A 17,406-nucleotide genomic window follows, 5' to 3' on the forward strand; every position below is an offset into this window, starting at 1 on the left:
GAGAAGGGGTCCATGGGCCAGATCTGGCCTGCAGACTGACTCCACGCCACAGACACACTGTGCCCTATGTGGGTCTAATCAGACCCAGAGGCAGTACCAGGATCCACATGGTGGGGCTTTGACCCATGAGCAGTATGTTTGACATCCCTACATTAATGCAACTACTTTTGTAATACACCATCATCTGACCCTTAAGACCAAATCACAATAAAAGCAGTGATGACCCCCGCCTCCAACTTTTGTATTAACTTTTTTTCAGGGATTTGAACAAGGTAGAACAGAATCACATTTAGGCACCCAAGTCCATTTACATGCTTAATACATAGAAAAAACAGGCATTTTTGCTAGAGACAGAATCCTTTTTCATTTTTTGTGCTGAAATGGCAATGCTCCAGCCGTCTCTGGCCATTTTTGGCCCTGAATTTATTCTGTGCCTGCATAAGTATACACATGGAAACTCAACATACACAGTAGGGCTGTGCACTGACTGAGTATATACAAAAGTAAGTATGCCCATACCTGAGCATAAGGCCCAATAAAAATGCATGGCGGGGAAGAGAATCTCCTCACATTTTAGCCTCAATAGCCGAGTGATTAAGTCGCTTGCCCAGGAAGCACAAGACCTGGGTTCTGTGTCCCTCTTGCCAGTTTAGACTTCCAAGGAGACTACTCTCATCACCATCAAGCAATATCTAAGACTCTCTCCTGCACTCCTTCTGAGGCTAAGCCACTGCCTCTTGCATTTAATAGTAACTAAGGAAGCTTCTGGCACAGTAAGAGCAAGACTCCAGGCTAAAGTCTATGACCTACTTCCTTCAAGGGCAGCAGTCTTCTCACTGATAGTCATACCATCTAGTTTGGTCCCTTCCTCATGGTTCTGAATTTTTTTTAGCTGTCCAGAGAGCCAAGTGCGGGGAATCCAAGTAATACCTACCCCCGTGTTTCCCAAACTTCTGATACCTGGAGCACACTTTCTTATGGATTAAAATTGGTAGCACACTTCATTCTTACAGCAGAAAAGGTGTAAGTGTGTATTTGTGTGTGGATATATTTTTTTCCAAAGCATTCCCCTGCCAAAGGAAACCATACCAGGGACATACTTTCAAAAAAATTACATATATACATATTTCTTTAAGCAAAAGATTAGCTTCTATACCAGTGATTTTCAACCTTTTTACCCTCAAGGCTCCCCTCCATAACTTTTCTGAATGTCATGGTACCCCAACTGCAAATGTGCACTGAGATAGATCTACATTCAGAAAAGATATGGAGGAGAGCCTTAAGCTGGTGCCACTTAAGGGCAACAGGGGCAGGGCCTCACCCTGTCATGCCCTGCTCTTTCTGTTCTGTCCCCTCCCAAACCCTAGTCTATACCTGAGGAGACAAGAGCAGCCCTTGCTGCTCGTTGCATGCCAGTGCCCACCCAAAACTCCTCCTGCTAGCCAAGGGACTGTAGGAGGAGTGGAGATAAACCAGGCTGCAAAGCATGGCTCCATCTATGTGGCGCCTTAGGGAAAATGGTGCCCTGGGTGAACTTGTATTTTGGCACCCCCCTCCAAGTTAGCAATGCTGCTGCAGGCAGAGGCAGAGCAGGCAGGCAGGGACATGGGGCACAGTCCAGTGGGGAGGTGGAGCAGCATGGTATGCCAGGCAGGCAGGCACCACTGCTGCTGTGCCAGAGCAAGGCAGGTGGCCTGGAGCAGGTACTACCGCACCAGCGCATTCCTAGCCTGCGTTCCTTGAGCAGCAGCTGGAAGCAGGGGGTGGGATGGGCTGGTCATCACTCCTTGTGCCTGGGACAGGGATCAGCTGGAGTGGGGCAGAGGGAGAGCACTGCTGGGAGTGCGGGCTGCTCATAGATGTTTGCATGTGTGTGGGTGTTTGGCATCCCCCTGACCACAGCATCCTGGGCAGACGCCCACATTGCTTACCCCTAAGGCCACTTCTGCTTAGAGCAGCGAGGTGCTGGTCAATGGGTTCTTGAGCTCACGGATTGCAATAGAGTTGGGGGTCCACCAGGACTGCCCGCTCTCTCCAATCCTTTTCAGCTGCACCATTGAACCCCTGGCCCAGTTCATCAGGCAGGACCCCAGGATGAGCAGAGTCCAGATCCCCAGCAGAAGCAGGGAAGAGACCAGGTCCTAGCCTACATGGACAACCTGAACATCCTATGCCAGAATAAGTGTTCAGTAGAAAGAGCCCTGTGGCACACATGGGTCTATGAAGCAACAGTAGGGGCCAAGCTCAACGTGAGCAAAAGCACCTGCTTGGCTGTGGGTGAGCTCAGGGACCTGGAGTCCCTGAAAGTCTTGGTTCTCTGCAAGGGGGTCAGGATCCTCAGGGTGGAATTCAACCCTGAGCTAAATGGAAAGAGAGGCTGGGAGAAGAAGGAGGCCAAGGTGAAGCAGAGTTTGGGTCTGTGGCACGTGTGCCACCTCTTCATTGGGGGGGTAGGGGGGGCATGTAGTGCTCATGAAGGCGATATTGCTCCCAGTGCTTCTGTCCACTGCACTCATCTTCCCCCCTCCAAAGCGTATCATCCACAGAATCCAGAGAGCCATGTGCATTTTCTTCTGGGGATCCAGAATGGAGAAGGTGGCAAGGAAGACCCTACAAAAAAAGAAACGGACCAGGGGCAGGGGGATGCCAGACATCCACCTGTTCCTGTGGGCACAGCACACAAGCTATATCTGCAAGCTGGTGACCGGGCCAGAAACCAAAACAGCCTGTCTTATCAAGTATTTTGCAGGTCACCTTCTGAGAGGTGGGGGGGTATATGTGTCAACCAATGGGAGACCCTGGATCATGGAACACCCCAGGTTCTATAGGGTCCTGAACGAGTTCTGGAGCGAGTACAAGCTACAAAAGGAAAACCCAGTGATGGTGATCAACCACAGGAAGATACAGAAAGCAGTCAGAGACAGAAACAGGCTATTGACCATGGAGCTGCTCCCCAAAGACAACTGCCAGGCTGTCTGGGACCAGATCTTCTACAAGGACCTACGGAAGGACCACAGAGACCTGAACTGGCTAATAGCTCACCGCACACTCCCAGTGAGGGTTTGGAGACAGAGAGGGGCAAGGGACTTGTCTCAGATGCCCCAGGGAAATCTGCCAAGGTGAAAGAGAGACCACTGGCCACCTCCTATGACTCTGCCCCTACACCAAGAGGGTGTAGGAAAAGGTAAACCAGCTCTGCAAAGAGGTGACAGGAGTCAGGCTGATGACGAGGGAGGCAGCACTGTACAGACTCCTGACTAAACATCAGGGGTCCCTGACAACCCGCCTGGACCAGTTTGTGTCCTGCGTCAGGAGCGCCCTCTGGAAATGCAGGAACCTACTGATGTTCGAGGAAACAGACTGTGTTAAAATGTTTCTGAGCAAACTCCAGTCCTACTACAGGAAATCGGTGGGAGAAGATGGAGAAGATGCAGCCAACTCCACCTGGCAAAGGGACACTTGGCACAGGCTGGTCAAAGACACCCCAAGAGGGGAAGTGGTCAGAGATACTGAAGACAACAGTGACACAACCGGACCCCAAGACAGTGATGATGACAGCAGCAGGGTCAGCAGCAGCGGAACTGCAACAGTGACAGCAATAAGGCCAGTGAATAAGCAGTGAATGTAAACCCCAACATAGGGGTGAGAACTAAGAGACTGTGTTAGGGAAAGGAATGTGGATGGGTGTGCAGGAGCATGGGTGCACGGATGCACGGGTGCATCTATTGTAACAGTTGTGCAGGTTTTAAATGTGTTTAAAGTATGTGAAGAAAAGTTTATGCAGGATACTCTGTGTGTGTGTGTGTGTGTGTGTGTGTGTGTGTGTATATTTCTGCATCCATTCGTAGCAGAGCATAATGCTAGGAGCACTGGCAAGGCAGCCACCAAAGGGGCTGCCTGGGGGCAGGAAAGTGCAGGGTCCCCTGTAACAACAGCAGCTGTTCCCAGAAGAGTAGCTGTAGGCACCAGTGGAGTAGATGAGGCAGGTGCAGGGTGCTGGATGAAGGAGGAGAGCATTTACCTCAGGTGGGGTGGGCAAAATACAGTCCACAGGCTGTATCCAGCCTGCCAATTGATTGATTCTATCCAGTCTATGGGTGGGCAGCATCAGTGGCAGCTTCAGCTCTGGCCTCTATTGGCGCCACAGGGAATGCTGAGCAGAAACTGTCCTGCCCTGCCCCCCAGCACCATGCAACAAGCCTTGGGTGAACCATGCTCAGGCCCTGGCAGCTCTAGCCCTGGCCTCTGCTGGTGCCACAGGGGAAAATGGGTAGAAGCAGCCCCACCCACCGGCCCGGCTTCACACAGTAGGCCCTAAGCAAGATGTGTTTGGGCCCTGGCACCCCCGCTCAGGCTGGGCCAGCAGCACCTCACCTGCCTGTGACTCAGAACTGGCAGGAGCCACCTTGGGCACTAGAACTAGGCCACACCTATGCCCAGAGGCAGTGAAGCTTCCTCAGTGCCTCCCAGCAGCTGAAGTTCCTATCCTAACCCCAGTCCTTGGCCCTGCCTCTTGCTTTGTCCCATGTAGCACCACAAGCCAGCCCAGCCACCTGTCACCTCCCAGCTGCAGCCAACTCTGCTCCCATCCTGTCCTCCCAGGTGAGACCACCCCTCGTGGCCTTGGGTTGGGGCTGGGGCTGGGCCTGGGGCTGGGGCTGAGGCTCCTCCTGGGGGAAGATGGACCCCCAGGCTACAGGTGAGCACAACCTGCATGGCCCTGGCAGGGAGCTGGGGCAGGCTGGAGGGGGCTGCTGGGCTTCCTTAAGCTTTGTGGGGGCAAGTGTGGGCAGAAAGGGGTGGAAGGCAGGAGGGTTTGGGGTGCAGGTGGCTCCTGAGGGGCATATCAGGGTGCAGGCAGGAGCTTTCTTGTGATTTGGGGGGCGTTTGGGCAGTGGCAGGGCTCTGCTGGGGGTTGGGGTGGGGGTGTCCCCTCTTGGCTGAGTGTCCTGCTGGTTGATTTTTTTTTCCCTTGGGAGAAAGACTTTATTTTGAGCCGTTATGCAATCTTCTCTGTATACACTACTCAAGAAAGCATAAATCAGGGTGAAAAATTAATCAAATTAAAGTATGTCATAGCAGATGTTTGGTTTTTTGCATATGGTTTGTTTTTATGTATAATTTGTTAAAATGATAACTTCACCACTGGTTTTATATGTGCAGCCCTCAAAGCTCACCAAAATGCAGCCAAAATAATTGCCTACACCTAATTTATCTCCTCACATGGGGGATCTTATGGCACATTTCTATCATTCTAGTGTGTTGTGGCACACCTTTTGGCAATCACTGGCCAAACACATGGTTTAGTGACTAGTGTAACATGCTTGGAAGTCAGAGAGGGGAAGGTTCAAACTCACCATACCTGAGAAGGGTTTAGAGCCTGTATCTCCTGCTTCCAAACTACTTAAGTACTGGAGTAAAAATGGGGGGTTGGGGGCTCTTCATCATCTGGAGTCTAGCATCCACCAATTATGGGCTTTTGGAAAACTACATTTTCATTACTTTGTCACAGGTAATGTGTCCAGAATGGATGCGTGTACATAGCCACATACTTGCCCACCCGGTGTATAACCTACTGCAAGTATGTGGTTATATACACACATCCATTCTGTCTAGGTGTGCACACTTACACTTCCTATACTTCTACAGTCCAGGGGAGAGTAGGTTCACAACCTGCATGTAAGTGCCAGAAATTCCACTCACACATTTAGAAAGCTAGATGCACAAAAGGAAATTGAATTCCACCCTAGGATCTTACCTACATTTGTAGTCAGTGAACTACCTTTAAAAAACAGGTGTTTAATGATTGTTTTTCTTGAGAAGCCCCAAAAAAGAGAGACCTTGGAAAATGCCTTAGCTCCACAGTGCTTTATTGACAGGTTTGCTTATAAGAATCAACATTGTTTGGTACTTTATACTTGCTGATAAAATCCCTGTCATCCAACCCAGGCCCTGCTCCAGTTTCTGTCCTTGTAATTCTGTGTTTGTTTTGTTTCTCCTTAGCTCACAGAATGGAGAAGAAGGTGGAGCTTGGCCAAACAACCAGTTTGATACTGAAATGCTTCAAGCCATGATCATGGCATCAGCAAATGGTCAGTATCTATTAATCATAAGCTAATTGCAATATTTTTAATAATACAGACATTTAATGTGAATGCGTTCGGAACTTTTGCACTTGAACTATCCATAGTTTACAGTGACTGGGCAGACTGCAATAATTTCTAAAGTACTTCTAAGAAGATACTGTTTGAATACCATTCACTACTGTATAAACATGCAAAAGAGATGTGAATCAGGCACGATTAACACAGCTGGTATGAGATAATCATTATGCTTCCATTGTGTTGTAGGGCAATAGCCTGAAGGCTGGGTGTCTTCAGCAACCAAATTATAACTACTACACGCTCAAGAAAATGGGGCATGATTCATAAAATAGTGCTAGTGAATAGAAAACCCAGGGCTTGGGGTGCCTTTTGTCTTTTAAAAAATGTGTATTTATAGCTGGGTAGTAAGCTTGATCCCAAAAAGAACAAATTCAGTGCCTGATTCAATGCATCCATAGTTTCATAGTTTCATAGTAGGTAGGGTCAGAAGAGACCTGAGCAGATCATCAAGTCCGACCCCCTGCCATGGGCAGGAAAGAATGCTGGGGTCAAACGACCCCAACTAGGTGATTATCTAGCCTCCTTTTGAAGTCCCCCAGGGTAGGAGCGAGCACATGAAAGAGGATAAATTTGTGTTGGGACTTTGATGGAAGAAGCAAGGTTGGTAGATGTGGATGTGGATAGAAATTGGGCAAAATCACAGTAGTAGGGAAACAAGAATTGCCATTCTCATCTGTCTTTCCTGGAATCAAACTAGCACGGAGTACTTCAGAAGAAGATATAAGAACCTCATAGAAGGTTGGTGTGCAGTCTATTCCCACATCTGTGTGTGTGTGTGTGTGTGTGTGTGTGTGCATGCATGCATTTTACCTGAAGGAAAGAGAGAGAGAGATGCATACATATTTCAATAGAGGTCTACATTTACAAAACAAAACCTTCTTTTTTTACAGGAGTATTTTTGTACCTACTTTTGTACCTAATTTGTCATAGATAGACTTAATCCTTGGTCCCTACTCATATAGCTCAGCATTATTCTAGTTGTTAGTTCATTGCAAATACTGAAGTGCCGGCACATTTATATTGCTGACAAAGAAAGAGAGGGGGCTTGATGCATGACTGAAAATCTGCCTCAACATATTTCATACAAAAAACTAGAACTCTTGGTTCCAAAATGATACCTTTTATTAGACCAGCTGGAAAATGGCAAGAAAATTGTCCTTTTCTGAAAGCTTTCAGGATCAAAGTCCCTTCATCAGGCTCTGGGAAAAGTGTAGATGGTACAAGATGGTAAAAAGTCCCTATAGGTAGGAAATAAACTTAATTTTTGCACAGAGGGAGCTGAAGATGGAAGGCTGTCCCCCTGGGTCCATGAGATTGTCTTTGTGAGCTGTGTTGAGTAGCTCTTTGATGTGTTGATCAGGTAGAATTCCTTCCCTGGAGGTGTCAGATGGCAGGCAGGGAGGTAAAAAAACTTCCTTGTTGTTCTGCAATGAAGTTTAAAATCCAAAATTGGCTAAAACTTGGCATCTTCCATGTTTCAGGGGTGTACAACATCTTTCAAGTATTTCTGTTGTGATTATTATGATTCTGGTGGTTGGGAAGAGAATGGTTTGAGGGATTGTTTGGTTTTGGTTTTATTTTTTGTTTTGTTTTACATTAGTGGCTATTTTTTGTGAGAGCGATAGAAACTATAGATGTACTTTTGTTGCTGTATAATCTGGTTTCATTTTTATTGAAGAAACAAAAGGCATTAAAACACACACTTGAAGATAGAGGCTACCTATTTTGCATAATGCCTTTTTTTACAAACTAGTCAAGTCTTCTCCCTCTAAATTGTAAAAATAGAAATAAAAGAAGAGCCATAAAACACTGACATTCATTTTAAAATAGGGAGAAAAAAACTCAGCATAACCATAATGTGCAGATTAAAATGCTTATAATATTTTCGTTACATTCTTGGGAGAACAATTCTGAGACTGTGGTTTAAAATTGGCCTTGCTTCTTTGGAGAGCTGCCTTAGTCTGAACTTTGTCACCCTGAAAGCCTCTGTTTAGACACAGTGCAGCACAAGCAGACAGCTGCTGCAGTCAGTTAAGGAGATGAGGGTCCTGGGCATTAGATTTGTTTGCTTTTCTATATTTTTAAGAAATTAAACCATGTAAAAATGTGGTTCTGTTCTTAAAAAAGACCCAGTAAAGATTGCCTCAGGGGGGCCATATGGTTACCATATCTCACTGACTCCAGATCAAATTTCCTTGCTTTAAAAATAAAATGATTATTTTCCTAAATGCCATCCATGTAGTCCCTACAATTTAAAAGCCAAGTGGATTATTTCCAAACTGTGCATCAGTTTACATGTAACTGGATGTGTCTACACAAGATGTTTACTGCAGAGTTGAGTAATTAGCTCAGCAGTAAAACATCACTGTCTACACGTGCAGTGCTATTAGGACAGAGTAAACTAATTAACTCTGCTGTAGGATAGTATTGCCAGCCACAAGTACTATCCGACAGTGGAGTTATTTACTCTGCTGCAATGCATATGTAGACACTGACAGGCTGGATGAACACAAGGGTGCTTCCCTTGTGCCCCAGCAAACCCCTCCATAGTGCGTTGGGCTGGGTTGGAGTAGCCCCAGGCTGGCAGGCTGACCCCTAGGGCCCCCTGCTAGCTGCAGTTGCTCTGCCCTGTCTCAATGTTCAGCAGTTCATGTAAACGCTGCACCCGGGAGCAATAAACTCCTTTGTGAACTGCACTGGAATTTATTCAGACACATTAATGTGTAGATGTGCCGGCTAAGAGCAAACAACCTTGTTTTGGCAAATCTCTGCTGCACATGATAAACTGGATTGTGTCATTTTTGCCATTGGGCTTAGTCAAAATGTCCTGCAGTGATGGCTTAGACCCCTTGAACAAGCACAGGCTTCTGAGATCTGTTCCATCCTTTGGAGCAAAGCAAAATACTGTCCCTGAGTATGGCTTTGTTAACAGATACAGGGCCAGGACCGCCTACCTCCATCTCTCTTTATTTGGCATTTGGCTGGAGACGGAGTAGGAGTTCCTGTTCTCACCAAAGTACATGGAATTTGCAGTAAAGCCCATGATTAATGGATTTTTCAATTAATTGGCAATTCTGGCACTGGGGAGAATTGCTCGGGGCCAGCACAGTTTTGGTTTTTTTAATTTCCAGTTTATTCTAATTCACTTTGGATTTAAAAAGTAAAAAATATTAGTTCACATTTGAACATTTTGATTATTTTTTAGTATTTTAAAATAAAATCCAGCAGAAATTTTGAAACAAAAATAACTTTCCATCTTTCCATAACCTTCCAAAACATAGTTTTTGCTACTGCACATTAGGGGATCCTAATGCTCATTTAGTTAATACCTCACATTAGAGGTACTAACTTTAATGTGCAGTAGCAAAAGCACATTAATGAATGTGTAGATGCACCTGGTGCGTGCCATTTAAACCTGCTAGAGTCCCATTTACTTGAGCAGCACTATCCACATGCTTAGCATTAAGCATATGCTTAGATGCTATGCTGGATGAAAGCCAGCATGGGAAGAGGGCTTCTTGTACTGTGTATAAGCTGCCACCTTCCAGGCCAGAAGGGGAAGGGTGATACCCCTACAGGGCTATGCCCCTCCTCTTGCTTAGGCTTCTACAGAATCCCCTCTTCCATGTAGGAGATGACAGAGCAGTAAATTGACCATGCTATGTAGATTCAATCTACTTGGGAGTCTGTACAGTTTACTTGCACTGACTCCCTCTGGGCCCTGTTCAAGGCTGTCAGTCAGTAGCTGCAGGACAACATACACAAAGGTATCAGTGCACCAGGCAGATCATGCTGGCAGGCAGAGGCATTACACCAAGGCTTGAGCCCTGGACAGCGGCAGTGGTGGCAGCTGGGCTGGGAGCAGCACTGTTGTTGTTCACGTGGCCCCTCCAAAGTTGCCTATAAACATGCTTGGAGGTGGCAGGGGGGGAAGCATTTTAATTAGAGCAGTTCCCAGACAGCAGCTCTAATTAAAATGTCTCACCGTCACATGTATTAAGCCTCCCAGGGGTTTCAAAATGGATGCAGGGGCACCTTACCTAAAGCTCATTCGATGAAGTTTAGTTAAAGCGCCCATGCCACCATTTTGAAATGTGGGGGGTTTCATATACATGATAGTGAGTTAAATTAATCTAGTGGAGTTTAGCAAAAGTGATGCTATCTCTGTAGTCTGGGTCTGAGGCCCCTTCCCCAGCTCCCAAAACGTCTCTACTGTTAACTGGAAGCTGCCCCACAGTTGCAGGGTCAGCCTCCTGGGCTGCATATACATGAGCAAGGGCGTGCATTTGCAGCAGCACAAACAGTAGTGGCACAAATTTGCGCTGCTACTTTGTGCTGCAGTGCACATTCCTGGACATGCATTTTGCAATGGGACACATTATCCCAGTGTTCCATGTGCTGGGGGGGCACGGCTGGCTGGTCACATGGTGCTCAAGTGCAAAGCCAGCTGGCAGGCAGCCTCTACAGCCAGCTTAGGGTTTGCTGCTCCCTCCTCTCAAGGCATGCTGTGCCCCAGCCACCTGAGGAGCAGCTGGCCGGGGTACAGTGTGCCTTGAGATAGAGGCTCCACATGCCTTATCATGGGGGCTCCACAGTGGAGCCCCTGTACTGAGGCATGCAGAGACAGGGGAGCAGCCAGCCCAGGGCTGTGTGCTCCCCCATCTCAAGGTAGGCTACACCTCAGCCAGCCAAGGAGAGGCTGGCTGGAGCTCAGGGTGCCTCTGTGCAGGGGCTCTACAGCAGGCAGAGACAAGGAAGCAGGCAGCCCTACATGGCACTTTGGAATGCATTGTGCCACTTTTTTTCCAAGTGTTTTTTTTGTTTGTTTGTTTGTTACCAGGACATCCTGGTAGCAAATTTTGCTCCAGTGTTGCAAATTAGCACGTGCCTACATGTCTGGATCCAGCCCTGGAGTTCTGCTCTTCTACTCCTCTTTGGAGGCTTCTTCATGGTTCAGGCAGTTATCCAGTCTAAGGTTTCAGCAACTAAAATGGGTCAAATATATTGATGACGGTGAAGTAGGCTAGCCTCCTGCTTCTTCTCTCTTGCTGGGTGGGCTTTGCAGGGCTAACATGAGGGAACAGCAATAAAAAAGTCATCTCTTTCAGAGAAGGCAACAAATCTAAACCAGTACAGCATAAGCAAATGCCATTTTTAGAGAGCCTCTTTTCTGACTGTAACAGCATTTCAGAAATGTCCTCCTTTCTTTTGGTATTTTCTCTTCCCTGAGCATATGGCACCTCCAGTATGTGTGGGGGGAAGGGAGGAAAGCAGCTCCAGAAACCAGTCCCTCACCCATGGTGCTGTGACACATCCATATGGAGTGGGCTTTGCTAGCCAACTGAAATGCTTTCATTTACACATTGCTTTTACAAGTCTTAAATAATTGAAAAGTCTGAAGAGAAACACCCATCTCCTGAGGCAGAGAAATACACAAGATGAGTCTTAAAGGACCACTAAAGGCTGGATGTCTGATGGTATCTAGTGGTAGGGATGCTCATTTAAAAATAATTTGGACTTTTAAACTATTTTTGAATTGATGCAGGTAGATGTGCAGTGGAAGAAAAAGTGCTTCAATTCTAATGGTAGAAACCAAGTCTGAGACAGCCATGCATGGGGCCAGAGTAGTGGGGCAGACACTACTGTCTGCAGGCAGCAGCATGGCTTTCTAAGATGTATTGCAACTGGTTAAATAATAATCTCTATATCTGCTTCCACTGAAAGTCCTCCTAGAGCCACAGTGTGAAGTGTTCAGGGGATAAGCTGCTGAAGCTTGTTGTATTAGCCAGCTTGCGCTCAGCTTATAAGAAAAACAGAGACAGGAGTTGGTTGTTTTTGTCAAATTTAAAATAGCATATAACGTAATTAGTTTTCTTCATCTCACTTTGACTGTAAGAACCCTAAGACAATTTAGAGTAATTGACTGTGTAAGGGAAGGTCACCTTTAAGGAGTGTCATGAAATGTGAAGCTAGACATGTACCTTCCTATAATGATATCACAAACTGCAGCCGGCTTGGATTGTTATTGATAAAGACTGAATATGAACAGTACCATAAGGATGGGTGGGTGGCATAAGTGCTGACTTTGGTTTTTGCCAGTGGGTGCTTTTTTTTGTGTGTATTCCTGCACCAATCCCCACGCATGCCCAGAAGAGGCAGTGCGTTACTTCAGCCTGGCTCACCCAACATGGCTTATGGGTGCTGAGCACCCACTAATTTTTTTCACTGGGTGCTTGATCCCTAGCACCTGCTAATTTTTTTCAGTGGGTACTTGAACCTTAGAACACCCACAGAGTCAGTGCCTATGGTGAGTGGGGCACCAACCCTGAGCACTGCATAATCAGGAAGTGGGGAAGCAGGGGCGGGAAAAATGGAGTAGAGGAGGAATGGAATGGGGGTGCTTCATCCTCCCATCGCCCTATTCCCACTCTTCCTTGTACTGTCCCACTTCAGCCCTGGCAGCAAGCAGGTCAGCACAGGAGTGTTAGTGAGTGAAGGGGTGTAGGTTGTAGCCATGTTGGTCTAAGGATATAGGCAGACAAGGTTCTTTGGGTGAATCTGATATCTTTTATTAGACCAACGTAAATAGTTGGGAAATAAAAAAAAAAATTTTTTAGCAAGCTTTTGGGTTTAAAAAACCTTCATCAGGCTGAGGAAGCTTCTCTTCCTCAGCCTGACAATGGATTTTTAAACCTGAAAGCTTGCTAAAAAAAAGAAGACATTTTTTTCCCCAACTATTTAAGTTGGTCTAATAAAAGATGTCAGATTCACCTAAAGAACCTTGTCGGCTTAGTGAGTGAATGGCATTCTGGGAAATGTAGTCCTATGGAGTGGAAGCAGGATTTGCCGCTGGTGGGGGGAGATGTCACTCCATTTTTTACACCAAAAACAGGAGGGTTTTTTGCCCACTCAGATATGTGTCCGCAGCAAAAAAATTAGGTTACATTTCCCCTCAACAGTGCTAAGTTTCAGCTGCTGCTCCTGTGTGCTGTCTACTGCCAAAGCCTTAGAGCCATAAAGTATAAAGGGAAGGGAAAGAAACAACTGCTCTTGGTACAGTCCTGGCAAGTAATGCCTCTCTGAACATGAATCTTCATTAAAATGTGTTACCAGCATTTGAAATTCTTTGCTTGAAAAATAGCAGCTCAATGCTGAATTATGCCCCTGTGTTTTCTTGGTCTCCCTTCTCTGCAGTCATAATCTAGTGATACTAGAGACAGCCCATTCAGTTCTCTGATAATTCTTACTCTGGGAAAACTAGCTTCTCTGGCAACCTGTGAACTTCACAGGCCCCTTCCTTACCGGAAGCTGTTCTGCATGCTGATTACAGGCTATTCCTTCTTCTTGTTCCACTTCACATTTTCAGTGGGTCACTGGAATACTTTCTCTCAGTAACATTATAGCACCTCCACCCCCACTGCTGGAAAAAATAAAAACCAAAGTTACAGACTCTTCTTTTGTTTGCAGTCAAGTCTGGACATAAATATGTGTAAAGTGTTCAGTTTACCCTGAGGGTATATAAATGAATTGGTGCATTAACTGTTGTTGAGAATAACAATTAACTGAACTCTGAGTACATTTCAAATAAGAAGAAGGTGAAAGATGTTTAAACACTCTCCAAGGAGTGAACAATAAAACTAAGCTTGGAGAAATAGCAATAAATATAATTAAAATGCATGTGCCCCCTATGTAAATTCCTAAAAGCAATGCTAATCATCTAATCTATCTAGACACAAGTCCATAAGAGAATAGATCAGTAGCCAAATATCACAAAATGCTAAGGGATAAATCCTGTCACACTTTATGTGCCTAAATGCCATGTATGTGACTGTGGAACTGCAGTTTTCAGCACTTATGCACAATTTGAAATTCCACACTGTCCATGTGAGCCTACTCAGCATCTGCTGCGCGCCTGGGAAGCTGCCCAAGGAAATAGAACCACTCAGGTGTGCATGTAACACCAGGCAACTCCCAAAATATTAGATGGGCAAAACCCATGATGGCAGGGAAGAGATAGGCTCTCCACCTTTTAGCCAGGGCACAGGAGACCCAGGTTTTAGACCAGTGGCTCCCAGCCTCAGGTCGCAACCCAAATCAGGGTCGCGGGTGGTCCACCTTTCGCTCCACCTCTCCCACCTGCAGGGCTCTCCCAGTGCACAGTCCATGCAGCTCTTGCCGCCACTGCCAAACCCCCACCTTCCCTGCAATCCCAGCCCAGCCTGGGCTCTGTTTGTGCTGCCGAGCATGAGTGAGTCAGCAGTGGGGGCAGGGGTCACGACCCAGATTTAGGGTAGCAAAAAGAAGGTTGGGAGCCACTGTTTTAGACCCTATTCACCCTGAGAGGATTTGAAACTGTATCTTCTGCTTCCCAGCAAACACTTCTAAATTCCAAGTCATGGGCCAAGCTTTAACCAGAGTTTGCTTTGGCCATTGCCTTGAAGCTGTCCTGCTGGGCAGCCCAGAGATGAAGCTATGGGGGGACAGGAGAAAGAGGACAAAGCATGGAACATGTAACTCAGTAGAATGAATGAAATAGAATCCCAAATGGTGCGTAAATACCAAAAACTGCAATTATGTAGCTGCATATGCACCACTTAAACATGCAAAGTGAAAGAGAGTTTAGTCATTAATTCCTGCTGGGATTCAAAAATAATCATAAACCACAAGAGATCTTGACTGATTTCATCGTAAAGTCCAAAATGAAATTTCCTTGTAGTATACTTTGGGGGTGTCTACACATTCATTTGATTTGGAAGCAGTTTACTTGCAAGTAAACAACTTGTGAGTAAACACTCCTGGGCAGGTGTCTGTTGCATGCAAGGTCTCGGGAGCACATTTGCTCCTCTTGGCAGTGATCTACTCCTGCCCCGACTGGCAGGGAGCACCTGGCTAGGAGACGGCTGTCTCCTGGTGGGGGCTGGGACATCGCTCCCTACTTGCTGCTGGGGCAGGGACAATGTCCCCCTGCTCCAGCAGCAGGGAGCTCCTGTCCCCGGGTCCCCAGTCAGGGGCAGGGGAGTTGAAAATAGCTGCAGGGGAGGGCATGAACACCACGTGCCCCCAGAGGCTAGGGGTCATGGCAAGCTCCCACAGGCGGCAGCAGCACTGTTGGTGCTGGGAGCATGGTGGCAGCAAGCAGTGAGCTCCCACAAGCGGCTGCAGTGCTGTCAGCAGCAGGGGAGAGGAGGTGGCGAGCACCAACTGGCCTTCGGCAACCACCCACAGATGCCGCTGGCAGTGTCGGCAATGGCCAGCGGCAATCATGGACTGCCCGCAGACACCACTGGTGGTGTTGGCGGTGGGGGCGGGTGCTGAGTGGCGACTGCCCACAGGCGCCGTGGGCAGTGTTGGTGGTGCCTTTTTGCAGGGGGTGCACCACCACATTCAGGGGATCCACATGCACCCACAAGCACCCCCTGCATGTTGCCAATGGGGGAGGGGCAGGTCCCAAACCCCTGCCCTGATCCACTGGTGGGGCAGCTAGGAACGAGCCCCTGACTGGGCAGGGATTCCCTGCCCAGCTGGGGGCTTGCTACTAGCTGCCCCGCTGGCAGATAGGGCAGGGGGCTGGGACCTGCCCCACCCCTGCAGCTCTTTCCAAGTCCTGGACCTTGATTGCTGAATCGGGGCACAGGGCTAAGACCTGTCCCTGACCGAGACAATTCCCAGCCCCACCTCCATGATCATGGGGTGGGGGCTGGAGAACCTGTTCCCTGCTCAGCTCTGTAGTCATAGAGCTAGATGGGGAACATACTGGAGAGCCTGTTCACTGTCCAGCTCTGTGATCATGGACCTGGGTAGGGAACAGGCTCCCTAGCCCCTGCCAGCAGGGACCTTCCAGCCCCCAATCTGGGATCCAGGAGCATATTGTGGTGCCTGGGATGGGTGATCCTTATCTCCCACCTCAAGCCTCACAGTCACAGGACCCAGGCTAGTAGATCGTTATCTCCCAGAACCAGCTCTGTGACCACAGAGCTGGCATTGGGAGATAAGGATCTCCCAGTTTGGGTCCCGCAACTGTGGGGATCGTGCTGGGAGATAAGGATCTCCCAGCACTGGCCCCATGACTACAGAGCAGATGTTGGAGCTCTCTGCTGCCAGGGCAGGGGGACATTGTCCCCGCACCCTGGCAGCAGGCAGCTTCCCAGGGCAGGGAGCAATTTCCTGCCCCCTGCTGCCTGCTGTTAGGCTTTCTGGGAGCACATTTGCTCCCAATCAGAGGTCTACACGTGCACTACTGTGCAGTTACTAATCTCAAGTAAATTTGCTACTTGCGTTTGCAGGTAATAAATTTACTCATGATTAGAGCCATTTACTGTGCAGTAAGCGTCTGCACATGTGGACACAGATGCATACTGCTCAGTAATTAGCTCTACTGAACAGTAAAGCATCTCATGTAGATGCACCCTTTGTGTATGTCATGCAGCCCTCATTGTCTTTCTGAGACCTAGATGACATTGAATGCATTGACTTTAATCCCTGCTTTAAGAGTTAAATTGGGTATTCCAATGTTGGCCCCTTAAGATCTGTAAATCTAATTGGAATGCCAAAAGCCAGCTTTTAAAATTACAGAAGAGTTTGGGACCCTTTAAAAAGTATGTAAATCCAAGTACGTGCAGTCCTTGGACTTACGATACAATTGGTTCCTGAAAACCGCATCTTAAATCAAAGCGTTGCAACTCGGAACCAATTTCCTCATAAGAAACAATTGTATAAATGTGGGATTGGTTCCTGAACCAAGGCCCAATACCCTATTTTCACCAAAAATACTCCAGAATTTTGTACTCGATCAATTATAGATGAGTAATATAGCTACATTAATGTATCTATATTGTAAATAGCAATCATATTGATATGGAAGGATTTCTTTAAGGTGATTTTGCTGGACTTTTTGAAGGGCTCTTGGTTGGACTTTGTGAAGGGTTCTTGACTGGAGTCTTCTCAAGAGCCTCGGCTGCAGGTTTTTCTGGAGTCTTGTCTGCTTTCTTAAAGAAAGTGTCCAAGGAAGTTTGGACAGATGTTCTCTAGGGAGATGAGTGATGCAATGAACTTGTTCACTGGCATGGCCTTGCATCGGATCAAGCATTGTAAAGTTGAAACTGACATCATTAAGTTGAAACAGGGTGTCAATTTATAAAGGTTGTAAGTGTGAAACGTTGTAACTCAAAATACTGTAAGTCAAGAACTGCCTGTATTTCACCTGGTTAACAAAGATCTTACTATATAAGTGAATGCCACCCCC

The 17,406-nt window shown here is 47.1% G+C and overlaps 1 protein-coding gene across 3 annotated transcripts in view; it reads left to right on the top strand.

The window, feature by feature from the left end:
• The window catches only part of LOC102386556 (protocadherin gamma-C5-like), a 57,025-nt gene that overhangs the window by 32,891 nt on the left and 6,728 nt on the right, over positions 1 to 17,406 (top strand). For all 3 annotated transcript variants that reach the window (XM_025193930.1, XM_025193932.1, XM_025193929.1), the window contains one exon: positions 6,004 to 6,092. In XM_025193930.1, the coding sequence (XP_025049715.1) occupies positions 6,004 to 6,092 (89 nt within the window). The remainder of the gene's footprint in view (positions 1 to 6,003; positions 6,093 to 17,406) is intronic.

The sequence above is a fragment of the Alligator sinensis genome, unplaced genomic scaffold (assembly GCF_000455745.1).
Source record: "Alligator sinensis unplaced genomic scaffold, ASM45574v1 scaffold1191_1, whole genome shotgun sequence".
NCBI classification, from domain to species: domain Eukaryota; kingdom Metazoa; phylum Chordata; order Crocodylia; family Alligatoridae; genus Alligator; species Alligator sinensis.